At 34.0% G+C, this 16,588-nt stretch overlaps 5 protein-coding genes across 5 annotated transcripts; 2 read left to right on the top strand and 3 right to left on the bottom strand.

The window, feature by feature from the left end:
* Positions 1-882: 882 nt before the first annotated feature.
* Positions 883-2,271, top strand: NAEGRDRAFT_50523 (uncharacterized protein; the record flags this gene model as incomplete). The annotated part of the gene is made up of 1 exon (XM_002675074.1): positions 883-2,271. The coding sequence occupies one exon, from the start codon at positions 883-885 to the stop codon at positions 2,269-2,271; it is 1,389 nt and encodes a 462-aa protein (XP_002675120.1).
* Positions 2,272-5,027: 2,756 nt separating this feature from the next.
* On the top strand, positions 5,028-6,911 carry NAEGRDRAFT_58597 (uncharacterized protein; the record flags this gene model as incomplete). Its single annotated transcript, XM_002675073.1, has 1 exon — positions 5,028-6,911. The coding sequence occupies one exon, from the start codon at positions 5,028-5,030 to the stop codon at positions 6,492-6,494; it is 1,467 nt and encodes a 488-aa protein (XP_002675119.1). The 3' UTR covers positions 6,495-6,911.
* Positions 6,912-7,341: 430 nt separating this feature from the next.
* NAEGRDRAFT_58596 (helicase) lies at positions 7,342-10,533 on the bottom strand. Its single transcript, XM_002675000.1, has one exon. It carries the CDS (start codon positions 10,249-10,251, stop codon positions 7,369-7,371), a length of 2,883 nt encoding a protein of 960 aa, XP_002675046.1. The 5' UTR covers positions 10,252-10,533; the 3' UTR covers positions 7,342-7,368.
* A 182-nt stretch (positions 10,534-10,715) lies between these two features.
* Positions 10,716-11,728, bottom strand: NAEGRDRAFT_80437 (uncharacterized protein). The gene has a single exon (XM_002674999.1). The coding sequence runs from the start codon at positions 11,551-11,553 to the stop codon at positions 10,720-10,722; it is 834 nt and encodes a 277-aa protein (XP_002675045.1). The 5' UTR covers positions 11,554-11,728; the 3' UTR covers positions 10,716-10,719.
* A 2,556-nt stretch (positions 11,729-14,284) lies between these two features.
* Positions 14,285-15,755, bottom strand: NAEGRDRAFT_80436 (uncharacterized protein). The gene is made up of 3 exons (XM_002674998.1): positions 15,616-15,755; positions 15,469-15,566; positions 14,285-15,298 (listed from the first exon to the last, which is right to left on the bottom strand). The coding sequence occupies exons 1-3, from the start codon at positions 15,676-15,678 to the stop codon at positions 14,518-14,520; spliced, it is 942 nt and encodes a 313-aa protein (XP_002675044.1). The 5' UTR covers positions 15,679-15,755; the 3' UTR covers positions 14,285-14,517.
* Between the last annotated feature and the right edge of the window lie 833 nt (positions 15,756-16,588).

Below are 16,588 nucleotides of genomic sequence, written 5' to 3'. Positions count from 1 at the left end.
CATATCATCCGACTTTCGAATATCAACGACAACTTTCTAAGATTCGATCATTGAAGACAGCGATACTAGAAATCGATCTCTAGAATATGAAAAGATCTGAAGACCCATCAATTTATTGAATTTACGACAAATTTCTGAAACAACAAGTCGGTTGAAACCTTTTGACATTTTCAATTCCTGTTGTCTCTTAATCCATCAAACAACCTTCAAAGAAAACTCGAAAAAAAACAACAACCTCACTTTACCTCTCTCTAAATAAAACTCTAAGAAAATGACATCAGAAACTGATACAATCTCCAAGGATGAACTCTCAGAATTGAAAGAAGCATTTTGTCTATTCGATCTTGATGGAAATGGAAGTATTTGCAAGAAGGAACTTTCTCAAGTAATGTTTCAATTGAATGGTTGTGCTCCAACCAATGAAGAATTGGAAGAAATGTTCAATTTGGTTGATACTAACAAAGATGGAAAGATTGATTTTAAGGAATTTGTCAAAGTTTGGAGTCAGCAATCAAGTGAGGATGAATTAAAGGTATTTTTCAAAACTTTTGACAAGGATTCAAGTGGCACAATTGACAGGAAAGAATTGAAAGAAGTAAGTTTTTGAATTTTTTGTAATGGAAATTGTAAATTATCAAATTAAGATTTTAAAATTGATGGGTGATGAGAGTATGAGCGAAATTAATATTAATAATTTACTTTCAAAGGCCGGAATTGATTTAGATAGTGGAATTACCTATGATCAATTCAAGGAATTCATGTCCCTGAAAGATTTGGCTAGTAAATAAAAATTGTAAAATATTGTAAATAATAATATTAAATATATTTAAATTCTTTAATACAAATAATATTTTTCATTTATTTAAAAAAACGTTAAAAAAAATGTCATCACAAAGCTTGGGAAGTTCTTTGAAATTTTCGGAATCTTTTGAAAAAATAATTCAAGATTCCGATGAAAAATTAATCATGAATATTAATTGGATTCGTCTTCCAGTGTCGGTCGATCCGTTGGGTGAATCATTCTTTGTAAAATTTAAAACCATCACGAATGGATTTGTACTTTATATTTCCAATATGAAATGTGTTTGGAAGAAACGATATGAAAAGGAAGAAATTGAAAGTGATAGTAACAAGTATTGTAAGGGGTTGAATATGTCTGCTGAATCTTTGGTCCAACAAATTGAACAGTTTTTAATTCATTATGATTTGGATTCGATACAGGAGAAGAATCAACCAAAGATTGAAGTGAGAGGTGAGAAAAATTGTGAAGAGGAAACAGCGATGGACATGTTGATGGATTCTATTCAGAGCGTTCATGCAAGCACTCTGAAAAAGAAGAGAACCAAATTGGTAGTTACTATCAGAGCTCTTTTACCAACACAAGTACAAATAAGTTTACCTTTCTATTGGGAAATTCATTGTGATAGTATTGATCCTAATATTTCTAAGGGAGGAGAGGATCAGGAGGAAATTGATCATTCCTATATTCTTATTCAGGATGAGGAAGAAAATCCAAAAAAGAGAAAACAAGACCAAGATGAAAATAGTCAAAAGAGCGAATTGAATAATATTAGATTTTACAATAAGGAAAATTTATTTATATTGAATCATGTTATTAGACCTCTACTTGGAATTGTTCAAACTCAAAATCAACAAATTGATCAAATGAAATCCCTTCTTTTGAAAAAGGAGCAAGAACTTATTAATTTCAGACAAATGTATAGTGGAGCTAATAATTCCACTCAAAATTCTGACATTTTGGATCAATTGGATAAGATCCTGCTCGTCAGTGATTCTCTAGGCATGTGTGATATTTCATTCACAAATTCTAAGACTGATTCTACCGAATCTAATAAGAATCCTCTCCTCCAACAATTATATACCAAATATATGAATCATCTCTTCTCACCACCAAAAACAAGTAAGAAACAAAAGATTGCAGATACACGAGAGCAATCACAACATTCCTTTGGAGGGGGTATTAATTCTCAAGGAAATGATTCACGTTTAGGTGGAGATGATGCTGGACTCATTCCAGAAGAAGTTAATGAGGAAAATAATTCATCCCAAATGCCTAATGTGAGTGATAATCAACCAACTAATGTAGTTGAACTATCAAGTTCTATTCCAACAACAAGTCAAAGATCTGAATATGTTGAAACGGAAGAGGAAAAGCAAAGAAGAATAGAATTAGAGGAAAAACTCAATGAGAAAAGGAAGAAAAAGATGGCCAATGAGCAGAAAAAGAAGATCAAAAATGCTTTTATGTAATCTCAAATGCTAAACTCTGGCCCTTCATACAAATCAATTGCTTCCAATAATAATTTATCAACATCATTTCCGTCCATGTAATCCTTTTCCATGTGATAAATCCAATAATTCATTTTACGATACCAATAAATGGTAAATAATTCAATTTCCAAGCTGTGCCCAACGTGAATATCATTCTTAGAACCATCATCTTCCAAACTTTTGAGGTTTTCATCGGCTTGAGCTCTAATTTCCTTTTTGATTTGTTTCTTTGATTTCTTTTTAGCAGGAACCTCCTCAGAATTTTCTGTGTTGTCTGTTGGTTTACTTTCTTTAATCTCCACAGGTTTAACTTCCTCTGGTGGAATGACTATTTTACAAAAATTATCTCCGCTCACTTTCAATTTCATTAAAAACTCAACAAGTCCAGCCAATTTTGGAGAAATAAAGTCTCCCTTTAAATCCTCGAATAAATACTTAAATTCCAAAGGTGGAAGCCTCTTCTTGAAAGAATCTTCATCCTTTCTCTTGAACAAATATAAAACATAGAACAAGTGATGTAAAATGTAGAGATATGATTTCACTCTGACAGTTCTTCTTCCTAGGATATATCTATTAATGTTGTATCTAGCAATGTGAATCATTTCTTGCAAGTGATGTCTTCTTTGAACGTGAGTGTGGCACATTGGAATCCACTTATCAAAAAATAAAGAATGAGCCTTTGGATGAACGTAATATACGCAAGGGGACATAAGGAGAAATACAATAGCTCTATTCGATTTGAAAAAGAAATCTGCTGCATACTTGATATCAAATCCTACAAAATTGCACTCTACTCTAAGTTTTTGATTTGTTAATTCTCCTTCCTTGCAATCATGATAAAAATTGTGTGAACTCTTTGTTCTTTTAATGAGATAATCACTCTCCAAATCTATGAACGTTTCCTTCTTTAATGTTTGTGGCTTATTTTGAATTGTCATGTAATACTTCCAATGTCTCGTATAAATAAAATTTAAATCGTAATCACTCTTTGTTGGATTTTCCCAATTGTAGGCTCTACTTCCGACATCTGTAACAAGGAGAATGGTAATTTGATGTTCCTCCTCCAATAATTTAATTTGTTTTAAAATTTCCTCCTTCAATTGTTGATCTGAAACTGCTTCCGGTCCAATATTACTGGAAGGAGAGCTATTACTCCTTGAATCATCATATGATGATTGGATTGTTGTTGACATTTTTTTCAAGTTATCCTTATTGTAATAGGAATCGATGAGTTAATAATAGAATGGTTCAATGCAATATTCTTCTTGTGGAAACATTATTGATGTTCATCTTAGTTTTGCATCAACTTTACAGCACAACATTAGTTAAAAGTGTTGTGGACGTCCTTAAAGAAGAAACCATGCCCTGTATGCTGTGAAAGACTCTTCTGACAAAGTCAAGCAAATAAACAACATTCCAATAATTTTAGTAATTTAATTCGTAACAATTTGATTGAGGATGATTAACTCCCTCACACTTGAATAATTGTAATAAAACGTGTAGAGCTTTAAAACGTAAATTATCCAAAATGATGCACTTTATCAATTGCCATCATCAACGCAATTGAAGAATTATCAACCATGCACCAAGTAAACTTCATCATCCTCTCATTATCGAAATGCGTTGAGATTGGAGTAGTAAGCGAAAATGTTGGTTGGTTCGCAAAACGTTTGTTGCCTGCTCATTCAATGCATAGTGATGCTGTTTTCAGTGGAAATAAAAACAAAGCACAAAAAAAATTCAAAACCTAAAATGAAAATTTCATAGGTAGACAATAGTTATTACGAAAATGAGGATGTCGTTTACTTTTTCTATGACTGCTCCTGTCGTGTTCCTGCTTTGTTCTGTGTAGTTGTTTGGTAGTTGGGAGGTGAGGTAGATTTGTTGGTGAATCCGCAATATGATAGCTTGCTATACAACACGAATTGATTAGATAATTAATTTATTATTAACAATTACTGCAACTAGCCAGCTGCTTTGAAGATGGTCTTGTTGGAAAAGATCTTGTCATACAACCACTTCATGACCTTGTTAATTGTTGAATGATTCGTTTCTTCCAATGAATATTTCAGCCACAGTGATGATTCTTGTTAACTGACATCTTGCAAGATCAAGGATTAAACTCCACCTATAGCAACTGCTTCTCCTACATGTTCGGATATAACTGTCCTATTCCATCATCAATAATTGATAACCATCAGCAAATAGTTTCAATTAATTAGACTGTCAACCGAAACAGATTATTGGAGGTTGAAAGTTAGTTTGCAAGTTCAACGTTCAGGTTGAACCCAACAATATAATAATTCAACAACAAACCAGTAAATAACAAAAAGTAATTCACCATTCTCGTTATTGATAATCAATACGAGAGAGAATGGTGTGTGCTCCCTTTAGAATGTTCTTCCTTTGGGTGCACTCAAAAATAGCTAGCATGACGATTGGTTTACAGTTTTCCCACCAATCAGATTACTCGGAAAATTAAAAATAGGCAACCAGCGAATGAAAAAATGGCTCCAAAATTAAATTTTATTTTTTAAAAAAATCATCAAAAAAAAACCTCAAACGCTACCGTCGTAGTTTTGCCCTTTGTTATCTCTTGAATATTTTTAACGGTGAATTTTGCCGGCTTTGCAAAAAACATCTTATCAGTGCCTTATTGTACATAGACCAACAACAACAACAACAAATAGTACTATAGTATTATCACTAACTTGTCACACTTACTAGATTATACAATGTCTGCTGAGCTCAGCAATCCCATCTCTCCTCAAGAGGATGTAAGTGGAGGAGAGGAATATACAAACTTTGAAGAAGAATATCAAACTGATTCTAGTACTTCTTCAAGTGATAAATCATCCAAGAAGAAAAAGACTCCAAAAAAGAAGGGTTCCAAACAAAAGAACAAGGAGACCAAGAATATCAGAGGAGGATGGACAGATGAAGAAGACGATCATCTCAGAAAGCTTGTAGAAAAGTTTGGAGCAAAGAAATGGTCACAAATTGCTCAAGAACTCCCTGGTAGAATTGGTAAACAATGCAGAGAGAGATGGTATAACCATTTAGATCCATCTGTAAAGAAAGATTGGTGGACTCCTGAAGAAGACAGAATTATCATAGAGTATCATGAAAAACATGGTAACAAATGGGCTCAAATTGCCAAAGTACTCAATGGAAGAACTGCTAATGCTATCAAGAACCACTGGAATTCAACTTTGAGAAGAGTTGTAGAAAAGTGTAAGGATAAAGCCAAAAAAAGTGGAGGAGTTTGTGAAATCACCTTACCACCATGTCCAAAGAGAAAAAAGTCAAACTCTAAATCTTCGTCTGATGGTATTCAATCCATTACGATTCAATTACGTTTCAGTAATAGTAACAAACTTCTTGATATCAAGACAACTCGTATTGTTACAGGTGACAGAGAAATTTCAGGTGATGAAAGTGACATACTTGCTTCTGCCTCCATTCCTACAGGTGAAGATGATGATGAAGAAGACTCAAAATCAATCAAGTCATCTTCCAAGGTTAATAGAAAGAGAAAGAAGGCTAGTAGAGATAGTAGTTATGATTATGAGGAAGATGATGAGTACAAACCTTCTCAAGAAGATGAAGATGAATACGAAGATGAACAATCTGAGGAAGAAGAGGATGATGAAGAAGAAACTACCTCTCCTCAACCAGAAATTAAGAAGCGTAAAATGACAAGCGCTTCAACCAGTAGTGAACCAAAAGTTCAATCATCTTCATCTTCTGCTCTATCTTCATCCACCAATACATACCCACAACTAACTCAACCTACCTTCAACCTAGACTCTGACATGGATAATGAATATGTCTTGTCTGACCCTTCCATTAGCTATACTAACTTTGACGAATATGACTTTTATCCAACTACTACAATCCCACAACCTTCAGTCTCAGCCAATAATTGTATTTATCACCATGCTCCTGGAAGTACGGTATGCAGTCATTGCTCTGGCAAATCATCTACTTCTCAAAATTCTCAGCCAATTTACTACTCGAGTGAACAACTTCAAAAGATGAGACAATCCTATCTTGAGGATTTATGGAACGATGATAATGACTTTGCATACAAGACTATTGTTGAATCAAGGAGATTTGATCCACAATACTCTGCAGAATACTCTTCATCTGATTTGAAACCTGACTCGGATTTGTCCTTCTTTTTGGATTTTACCTTCTAATCCCTCCTCCTTCTATCCTCCTGTTACAGAGATGTAAATATTAATAGTATGTACTGAGAATCAGTAATCCTCCTCTTCATTATCCTGATGTAAATGTACCATATAGAGTTTTGCTACCGAACTACTAACTGTGCCCCAGCACAAATGTACACTACTTGTAAATAATCAACAAACGGAACCAAGGTGTGGTTGCCATGAATACAACCACAATAACTAAACTCTCAGAGGTGAGTCAATGCTAGGTCTAAGTGAATGAACATTGTGATTTTTTTTTCTGTCTATTGTAAAGACAAACATTCAACACACTGTGTGTGGCAGTCAAAAAAATAACCCAACAACACACAACAATAAACAACTTGTAAATACATCCACCTATGACCTCGCAACATCATCAAATAAACTCCCTTAGTAGTAGTAATTCAAGCCTTATAGTAATTGATCTACATCAACAACAATATTCCGAACAGCAATCCCATGTAAATAATAATACAAACTCATCATTCAGTACACAAACAACATTATCCAACAAAACCGAACATGAATCATCAATACAACCTTTCCTAATAGATAATCTGGGATCAAAAAGCCTAGATTCTGGGATGAATTCTTTGAATCAAGGAATGGATGAAACTAATTTTCATTCCTTACTTGAAATACATGGAAGGCTTCAAAATGAAAATTGTAATTTAAAAGAAGAACTTCAATTAATTAGTGCCTCACATAAGGCTGCAGAACATGATCTGATTGTTAGACAAAAGGAAATTGCAAATTATATTAGTAATTTGGAAAAAGGCGAACAACAACTAGAGGATACAAACAGACGATTATTAGAAGAACTGGAAATATTGAGAAGAACAAACTAGTGATTAAAATTTTATTCAATTTCTTCTTCTTCACTTTCGAATTGTTCTGAATCTGAACTTGTTTCATCTTCATACTGTTCACTTTCTTCGCTTTCGTCACCTTCCTCGCTTGTAGAATTGTTTCTATTCCTATCTTTGGTGGTATAGTTAGAAAAGTCCAATTCATACCGACTCTTATAATTTGTTTGTTCGTTTGATGTCATGTCATCTATAGCTTCAATATAAAGACTTTCATAATCAAAGATTGATCGAAGGTATTTCAAAATTCTAATATCACTGTTCAAAACATTAGAAAGTAATTGGTCAGTTTTTGAAATGGTTACATTTTCGGAAGGAGGTTTTGTGTAAGGAACAAAGTCATCCTTGTTGAGGAAATCCTTTTTATCCTCGCTTAGATTCTTAAATGGAGAGGTTTTAGTACACAATTTTTCAAATATTTTGCTTTCAATAGTATTATACATGACAAATCTATAGATGGAAACTGGTTTTGTTTGACCATATCTGAAAGATCTAAATACTGCTTGATTATCCCAAGAGGAATCCCAACAAACATCATACAAGACAATCTTTTGACTAGTAGACAAGTCAATACCTAAGGAACCAACTTTTGTACTGATCAATAATAAAGGTGCATCATTGGATGAGTTGAATGAGTCTACAACACTTTGCCCAAGTGAAACTGACATTGATTCATCCAATCTATAATAATCCAAATTTCTTTTGAGCTTTCTTTTAAGTGGTTGATGTTCGTCTTCTAATGGTAAACCTGTAGTGATATTAACATTATTAATTATTCTCTCAATAATATCTAGAGTTTCTTGATATTGACTAAAAACTAGGATCTTTTCATTGGATAAGAAACATTGCTCTATCATTCTAATCAAGCAAAGCATTTTTGGAGAATGATCGATGGCATTCATAATGTAACTTCTGGAATGAACAGGGCTAGCCCATTCTATATTCTCTGAACTATCCTTGTACTTTTCAGCTTTTTCTAGCATGTTAAACATGGTGTTACTGATTGATGGAGCAACACTCATATCTTCATCAGAAATCTCAGTGTTTAATGAATAGGAGTTCAAGTCAGCATGTGAGGATTTGCTTCCCTCCAAGTCCAATCTTTCATCTGAGAATAATTTGATAGATGAAGTGTTGGAGTCTTTTGGATTATTAGCTTGGCAATAATCAACTACCCAATCAGGATGGTTTAGGATCTTTTGAAGCATGCAAGTAACATAGTATATACACTTTTCATCTCCGTCTCTAGATTGTATAAAGTTATTATAAAGTGATACTTGGATATCATGAGGATGGAATTGAATAACATATTCTCTTTTTGGTGGAAGATAGGATTTAAGTACTGATTGATCTTTTCGGTGGACAAAATAGCTCAATTCGTGTTTGAGTACATAATATCTTTGTTTGATGGATTCAATTGAGTGATTATTCATAGGATCAATGAACAAGTGTTTGAATTCGTTCAAGGACCAATAGCCAGGTCTAATCCAATCTAAAATGGTATAGTATTCCATAAGATCAAATTGAGGTGGAACTCCTGTCAAAACAATACGATTTCTTGTTTGAATATTGCAATAAAGAGCTTTGCTGATTGATGAGCTTGGATTCTTCAATCTATGCCCTTCATCTACAATTGCTAGATCACATCCTCTTAAATAGTCAGAAATCTTCTTTTCGAAATCAAATCTATTTTGACAGCTTTTGGAATCAATGTTGGAATATTGTGTTTCGGTCCATCTTGAAAATGAAGTGAAACACATCAAGAGAATGCCTCCTTTTGAATCCCATTCTTGAAGTTTTTCTAACCTACTAACTCTAGAGTCTTTACCATGGTCAAGTACATAACATGGAATGTATTCCAATCTTAGTGAATGTAACCATGAAGAAATTTCTCTTTCCCAGTTTTGAATAACAGAACGAGGACAAATGATTAAAATCTTCTTACCCTTATTATACTTGAGGAAGAGATAGGAAAAAGCAATAACTGTTAATGTTTTTCCTAGGCCATTGGAGTGACCAAGGATACATCCTCTAAGGGTATCATTTGGAGGAAGGATGATATGACTCCAACAAAATCTAATTCCTTCTAACTGGTGAGGTTTTATCAAAGAGGAGAATACCTTTGGTAGAAAGACAATTTCTGGAGTGGTTATTGAAGAAATTTGAGCTTTTGGATTTGTTGCATTCATCAAGGAGACTTGTGGAATTTTGAAATTTTCTTGACTTTGGGAGGGTGTAATGCCCTGAACAAAGGATTCTTCTAGCTCTTCTGTACCGAACCATTCTCCAACATTGATAATTCTGTTGACTTCAGAAATACTTCTTACATATTTAACAGCATGTTGAACATATTGTTGTTCATTCAATTTTTGAATTTCAATAAATTTCTTTGTTTGCATTCTTATTTCTTCACGTTCTGTGGAAGAAAATGCTGAAGAAAGGTAAAGACTTTCATCTAATTCATTATCAAAAAAGATGCTATCGTCATTCATTACTGAAGATGTTATTTCAGGTATATTCGGATCATGAATACCTTCATCCTCTGGTGCAGAACTGGAAGCTGATTTTAAATTCATAATTCTAAAATCCAATGTTGTAGAGTCTGGAGTGAATGTGTGAATGTGATTTAAATCACTAGGAGAAATACTATTAATTTTTCTCTTTTTAGGTGTTAGTTGATCAGAGTTGGGATGAGGATTGGAAGAGTCGGTTGGATGGGAAGTTAAGTTACTTGTATTGGTGGAAATTAAATTTTCTGTTGTTGTTATTGTTGTTGTTGGGAATTGTGCAGGATTAAGAGTGGAGTCTAACGCTACAAAATTAAGAGGGTCTTCCTGTTGAGGAACTTCCTCTTCATCAAATTTTCTCTTATTCATTGTAGCAAGAAGTTATTTCTACAGGGAATTGTTATGGAATTTTAAAAAGGAGAAGGAGCAATGATGACGATGAAAATAGGGTATGGAATTAGATCAAAAGATCTTTTTAGGTGGGAAATGTAAGAGAGAACAAGTACTACTATTCAACAAATAAATGTGTTTTGTATAATCGGGTGTTCTTTGTGGTAATAGCTTGTTGTGTCGTCCTTCTGAAGGAAAGAGGAGAGGGCAGCAAGAATAAAAAAATTTCTTGGTGCGTGATAGTCTTGTGTGATTCTGATGATAGGTATCCAAAATTTTTTTAACGCAAAAAGATTCTGAATATTTTTGAATAGCGTTTTGTGCAATAAATTGAGAATATTAACGAAACGAATAATTTTGAATATTTGAATATTTGAATATTTCATTATCCAAAGAGATTTTCAATGTAGAAACAGTTAAAGTTGATTTTTACAATGTACAATTAATTTATTTTTCTTCGTTTGTGTTTAAAGTAAAGGCAACTTTCAGAATGACCATTGAAAGATTATCAATTACACTCGATTCTGGACATTCTTTCTTATTCATAATGAATGAAAGTGAAAGTTTTTGTTCTGGTGTAGCATCTGTACTTTCCACATACATGTCTTCTTCAGTCTTTGAGGAAGATCCAGGTTCATTTGTTGGAGCAATTGATGGCCATCTTCCAACACTCAATTCATAGAAACGTCTCTTCAAAGTACTGAGAGAAACTTTCAGTTTTTTAGCAGCTACTGTTTGTGGTAAAGTCATGCATCTAACCAATTCAGAAGTTGCAATGATAATCTTATTCTTTTTAGTCTTTCTCTTCTTTTTGATACCATTAGTAGTATTAGGAGCATTAGTAGTATTTGGAGATTTCACTTTTTGTTTGTTATCTGACTTGTTATTCTTAACTTTAATTGGGGAAGGAGAAGTTCTATTTACATGCTGATTAGATGTGTTGCTGTCTTCACTCGACAGAGCATCTGAATGACTACTATTACTGTTATTATGGTAAAGATTGGTAGTATTATTTACAGGGGCATAGGCATATTGTTGATCAATATTAGTATGGTGATGGGTCAAAGGATAGTAGTGGTGAGGATATTGTGAATTAGTATGGGTTGCTGTTCTAACTGGACAACTCTGAGAGTATTGTGGTTGATGAGAAAATTCTTTCAGGGAATGTATCGAAGGAAGTGATGTATTAGTTGGAGGTGAAAGTGGTCTGCTATAATGTGATGGAATACATGTATTAGTATTACTCGATGAATAATTTAATGAGGTATGTTGACTGATCATTGTGTTGGGTATTAGCAGTAGTAGGTTGGTAACTTTTTGATTTTTCTTGTGTTTGGAAGGTTACTTAGTTGGCTTACACGTGAGAGAGTGAAATAATTGCGGTGGTTTAAAGTATCTTTGAAATGACACGTAATAGTAGTATTACTGTGGTCAGTGATAGTTGTTATTGTTGTTTTGTTTTTTTAAAGTGAGAAGAGTGAGCCAATGGTTCGGAGAGGGTTTTATAATGCATCTGTACGGATTTTCATTTATGCTTCATGTTGCTGTTTTTCTGTGTGGGCCAGAATTTATGTGGAATAGGCACGACCAAAAATTTTCGCTGATTCTATCTAAATATGGTCACTAGAGGGCGAAGGATTTTACACATTTGGAATTACTCCAGATGCTTTATTGCAATCTCTGTTTTTTGTAGCGTGGGTTTTGATATTTTTGCTGTATGAAGGTCAAACATTGGTATATGATACGAGGTAAAATGTAAATTAACTGAAATCTACAAACCTTGTAAGGAGCAAGTCTTTCTATTTATTATTTCATATCTCTTGATGATTAGATGCAGCTAATCAACAACATAATCCATCAACGAAGAATACAACGATATTGTTAGAAATTTCTGGGTTGCAAACTGAGATTCTGGTTTTTTATTTGTTCGCCATCCATAAATGGTATTTAAACGAAGGCATAATCTGATTTTTTAATGGCTTAGATGGGGTTGAGCGTCAAATTTTTCGAAAACAGCAAGTGGAACTGAAGAAATCTTTAAAGGATTCGATACAAATCTTTGGCTAATGATTACTCTGCGTTTCGTTGTAATTCAACATTAGAACCAAGGAAGGAATGCAAAATAGTGAAGGATGACTGTCTATAACTCACAAAGAAAGTCAATGCATTTTTGGCAACGAGTTGACTCGAATGTTTTGTCCAGGATTGGATGATGACTGAACTGAGACGGTGATTTTTTTGCGTCGCATAATACCCACCACAAATCTTTACAGTAAATAACTGTAGTCGCTCAATAAAAACCGTATCTTGACCTTGGAGCATCCTAATATTCAACTACGATATCATTTCTGGACCATTCATGAGGCTTTTGAATGAGCCTTTACACACAACTCTCATTTTCTCACTATTCTCACTACCTGGGTGCTGGTTATCTTCCTGTAGTGTAAAGTTACTATTGACTCTTGATTACGGAGGCAATTATCATCCTCACAAAAAGAACCTTCTCAATGAGCTGTAGAATACAATGAGTTTTAAACACAAGCAACAACATCATTTTCAAGGAAATGAACATTTTAGCAAAAATTGACTTGGTTCTTCTCCTCTTGTTGTGGAGAGAAGGATCGATGATGTGAATCTTCAACTTTGCAATTCAGTAACTACAACTGAATTTCTGATGTTTCAATTAAGCACAGCCCACTCAATGAGAAAAGAGTCATCACCAACATGCTACACTTCCAATCCGTTATCTTGTTCCTAAAAATTAGATATTATTTTTCTATTGGATTACCATTCTCAAAATTAGACAAATGATGACAGCTAGAATTTGAGGATGTTCTTCCTCTAGATGGTGTGGAGTTGCTTTCTTTTGTTGAGTATTTGGTAAACAATTTCCTAGTTCTATGGAAGCGGAAGAAATCTTAGATCTGTTTCTTAATTGATTTGAAAAGAGTTAAGTACCATTAACATTGGGTTAACATATGAATTCTTGCCTGGATAGCGGCAGGATGTAATATTTGATTTGATATCTAACAAAATCTAGATCGGTTGAAATCCTGACCATTTATGACAAGAATCTTTTTAGTTTTGGGATCGAACGGGAGTTGCTCTTTTTTGGGTTAATTTCTATTTGTTTAATCAATAGAAATCCAAACCTCTGACCACATTGTTTTATTTGAGTTTGCTTATTCTGAGGAGTGTCGAAGCAAATAATTGTTTCATCTTTTCAATAGAAAACTCAAAAAAATTCCATCACCATCGAAACCTTTGGGAATCAACTGAAGAAATTAGCATTCGAAACAAAGCCTCTTCCTTTACAATTATTGGATTAATGCAACTGGAATGTTTAGCAGCGTTTAATTAAGGATTTATGGCATGATTGTTGACAGGTTGGCGAATGATGCGCGTTTATGGTCAATTAACATATTTCAGAATTAAAAGCTCTACAGTGGATTGAAAATCAATATTAAGATTCCACACAATTTTAACAAATTCTTTTGGACTGACTGCTTTACATTTTCCCTTAGAAAGAGATGGTCATGGATTTAAAAAACATTTTCTCAATTCTTCAATATGTCTGAATTACAAAAATTCTTCATTGAGTTGTCATATGTTCCTCCAAGTGTAGACAATGAGCGATAATTGATGACAGTATTTAATTCAAACGAGAAGTGGATTTGAAAAGCAGTGCAGAATCACTTTCAGATAATGTGAACCATCACCAATAGAATTTCACAATCACAAAAAATAATTGCATCGTATGGTTTTAAGATTCTTGCTCAACCTGAATGTTTATTCCCTATGCAGTAAGATTGGTGAAGGAGATCGATCACCCATATCCTTTTAATGAAAATGAATTCGCTAATTACCTGAAAACACTTTTAAGATCATTCCTTAGATCTCGAGCAATAAAATGGGGATTTTATGTCGCCGTACCCACCTAAATCTTTACAGTAAATAGCTGTAGTCGCTCAATAAAAACCGAATCTTATAAAACCATTCAAAAGATCTTTTTAAGTGAATAAATAATTTATTAGGATTGTTTTGTTGTTGTTTACACTGATTGTATTCCACAGCTAAAGAGAAGGTTCTCATGGAGTTGAACTGTCAACATTCTGTAATTGATAGCAATAAATTACAGCTAGGTTTTCGTCCTCTCCAACTGGAATACACAGAGTTTGAGGTATATATAAATGCTCATCATTGAATGCAATTGAATTCAATGATGTAATTTGTCACCAACACAGCTTAATGTTGAATGGTGTCTTGAATACGAATCTCAGGCAAAATGACATGATTTTCGTGACCCATTCCAAACATTATTGCTGGAGGAGAATTTGGAGAGGAAGAGTTTGTTGTTCCACAACTCAATGGTGAGTGTTGTGAAACGTAACATTGTGAAGGATAGTTAACTGACAAACTCATAGTATTGCAACTCTGCCAAACACCGTGTGGTGAGGTAGGTGAAAAAGTCTTAATGTTAGATGATAATGCACTAATACCATGAGGTTGAGTAGTATAGGTATTAGTCAACATATTGGAAGCATTATCACTGACCGCACAAGACTTTTTCAATGGAAAAGCGGTCAAAGCAGGGGAGTTGTAAGGGTGGTAGGGTGGATGGTTATCTCCAGAAAGAGAACTCAATGAATGAGATGACTTGGAACGTTGTATCATTTCCTTTTTACCAAGTTCCATCTCACGCATAACAATCTTCTTTCCATTGCCACCACCAAGATGTGGAGCTTGACCTTGTGCAGTGAAGGCCTTTCCATTGGATTCTTGGAAGGAATTGGAATGGTCAGAGTTGGCATTTTCTTCTTCTTGAGCAACGAATGAGCAAAAGTGGAATTGAGTGGTTTGATTAACATTCATTGAGAGAAGTGGCTTACTAGCATCTTTGAATGCATGTCTGAGGTGATGCATTGTCTTTTCATCAATTTCCTTTTCATCCTCAGGTTCAGTTTCATTCATAAGAAAGTAGATACTCTTCTTTCTTTCACTTAAAGAGATGCATTGATATGGCCATCTATATTGTTAACGATCAAGTAACAGAATTGTATTGGATTGTGAAATATTTCAGAAACCGTGTTAGTTTTTACAAACATGTTGGTTATTATGAAAAATATAAATGACGTGTTACAATATAATAGTAATAACAATAATTGAACTGGGCTGATTCCAGTATGGAAAACTTACCTTCCAATATGGAGATCATAAAATCTTCTCTTCAATGTGCTAATGCTGACTCCCAATAATCTTGCAGCAAGAGTTTGAGGACAGTAAAAGTATGGTTTCTTTACATTATGATAAAGTTGACGACGGATGTGAATTTCGTTTACTTACCATCATCTCGTGAGTGATTTCAATTTTAGTATTATTCTTCTTCTTCTTTGATTCCTTCGGCATTACAAATATTTGTTACTCGATGATGATGTTCTTCTTGGACTGTTGTTGTTCAATATCTTCTCCAAACTAAAGTTGTGATGTAGCAACAATTTTTTTAAAGAGTGTGATTTAGATTATAATGACTGCTCCAAACTCAGTACAGGTAGGAGTGGTGATCCGTTTGGCAAGGGAAAATGAGGGTTGGCACAAAAATATCAACCTCGAAGGTGGTATGCACGATGAGGAGAAATAATTGAGAAGGTGGCTGAATTAATGTTGAAACCTCGTTAAACTAGTTTCGAAAGGAGTAGTACGACAGAATAATGTGTTAATGATTATGATAATTATTCCACTCAAAGACACTTTTCTTTGACTATGAGTGTGGAAGAGGGTTTTTTTTTGAGTGTGAGTTTCCACTTTTACCGTCTTGGAATCATTACCTGAAGGAGTTTTGGAGTGCGTCGTGTGGCTCAGTGTTGAAAGGGAAATGCATGCTGCTTAGTGTGAGCGTCAAAATTTGCAACCCTCTCAGCTCACTCGCTCTCTCAAAGGCCCATTTCAGAAACCACTTTGAGGTGACCTTTACCTTACAACTTTGTCTATGAATTTATTGATTTTGAGGGTTTTCTGTGGTTGCAGGAGAAAATGGTTTTTGTGCTTTATTAAGGCCACTTTTACAACAAATATCTCGCTGCGTTTTGAATGATTTCCTTGTTTGCTTCAATTTTTGTGACCTTTCTATTTCAATGTGTTTTGGTTTTCACCAAACGAAATAGAAAAAAAATAGATCTTTAAAATCATCAATTAAGGAAAGACATCTTTAATGTAGATCGGTGTATTATCTAAGGAGTAACAAATGAAGAATGAATAGACTTTACAATGTGTTTTGCAACATCCAACATGACTAAAAATGTTAATTGTTTATTAAACA

This window comes from Naegleria gruberi (genome assembly GCF_000004985.1).
Source record: "Naegleria gruberi genomic scaffold NAEGRscaffold_36, whole genome shotgun sequence".
Classification (NCBI taxonomy): Eukaryota; Heterolobosea; class Eutetramitea; order Acrasida; family Naegleriidae; genus Naegleria; species Naegleria gruberi.
Note: the sequence above shows the minus strand (reverse complement) of the source record. Positions and strands in the feature narration are given on the sequence as shown.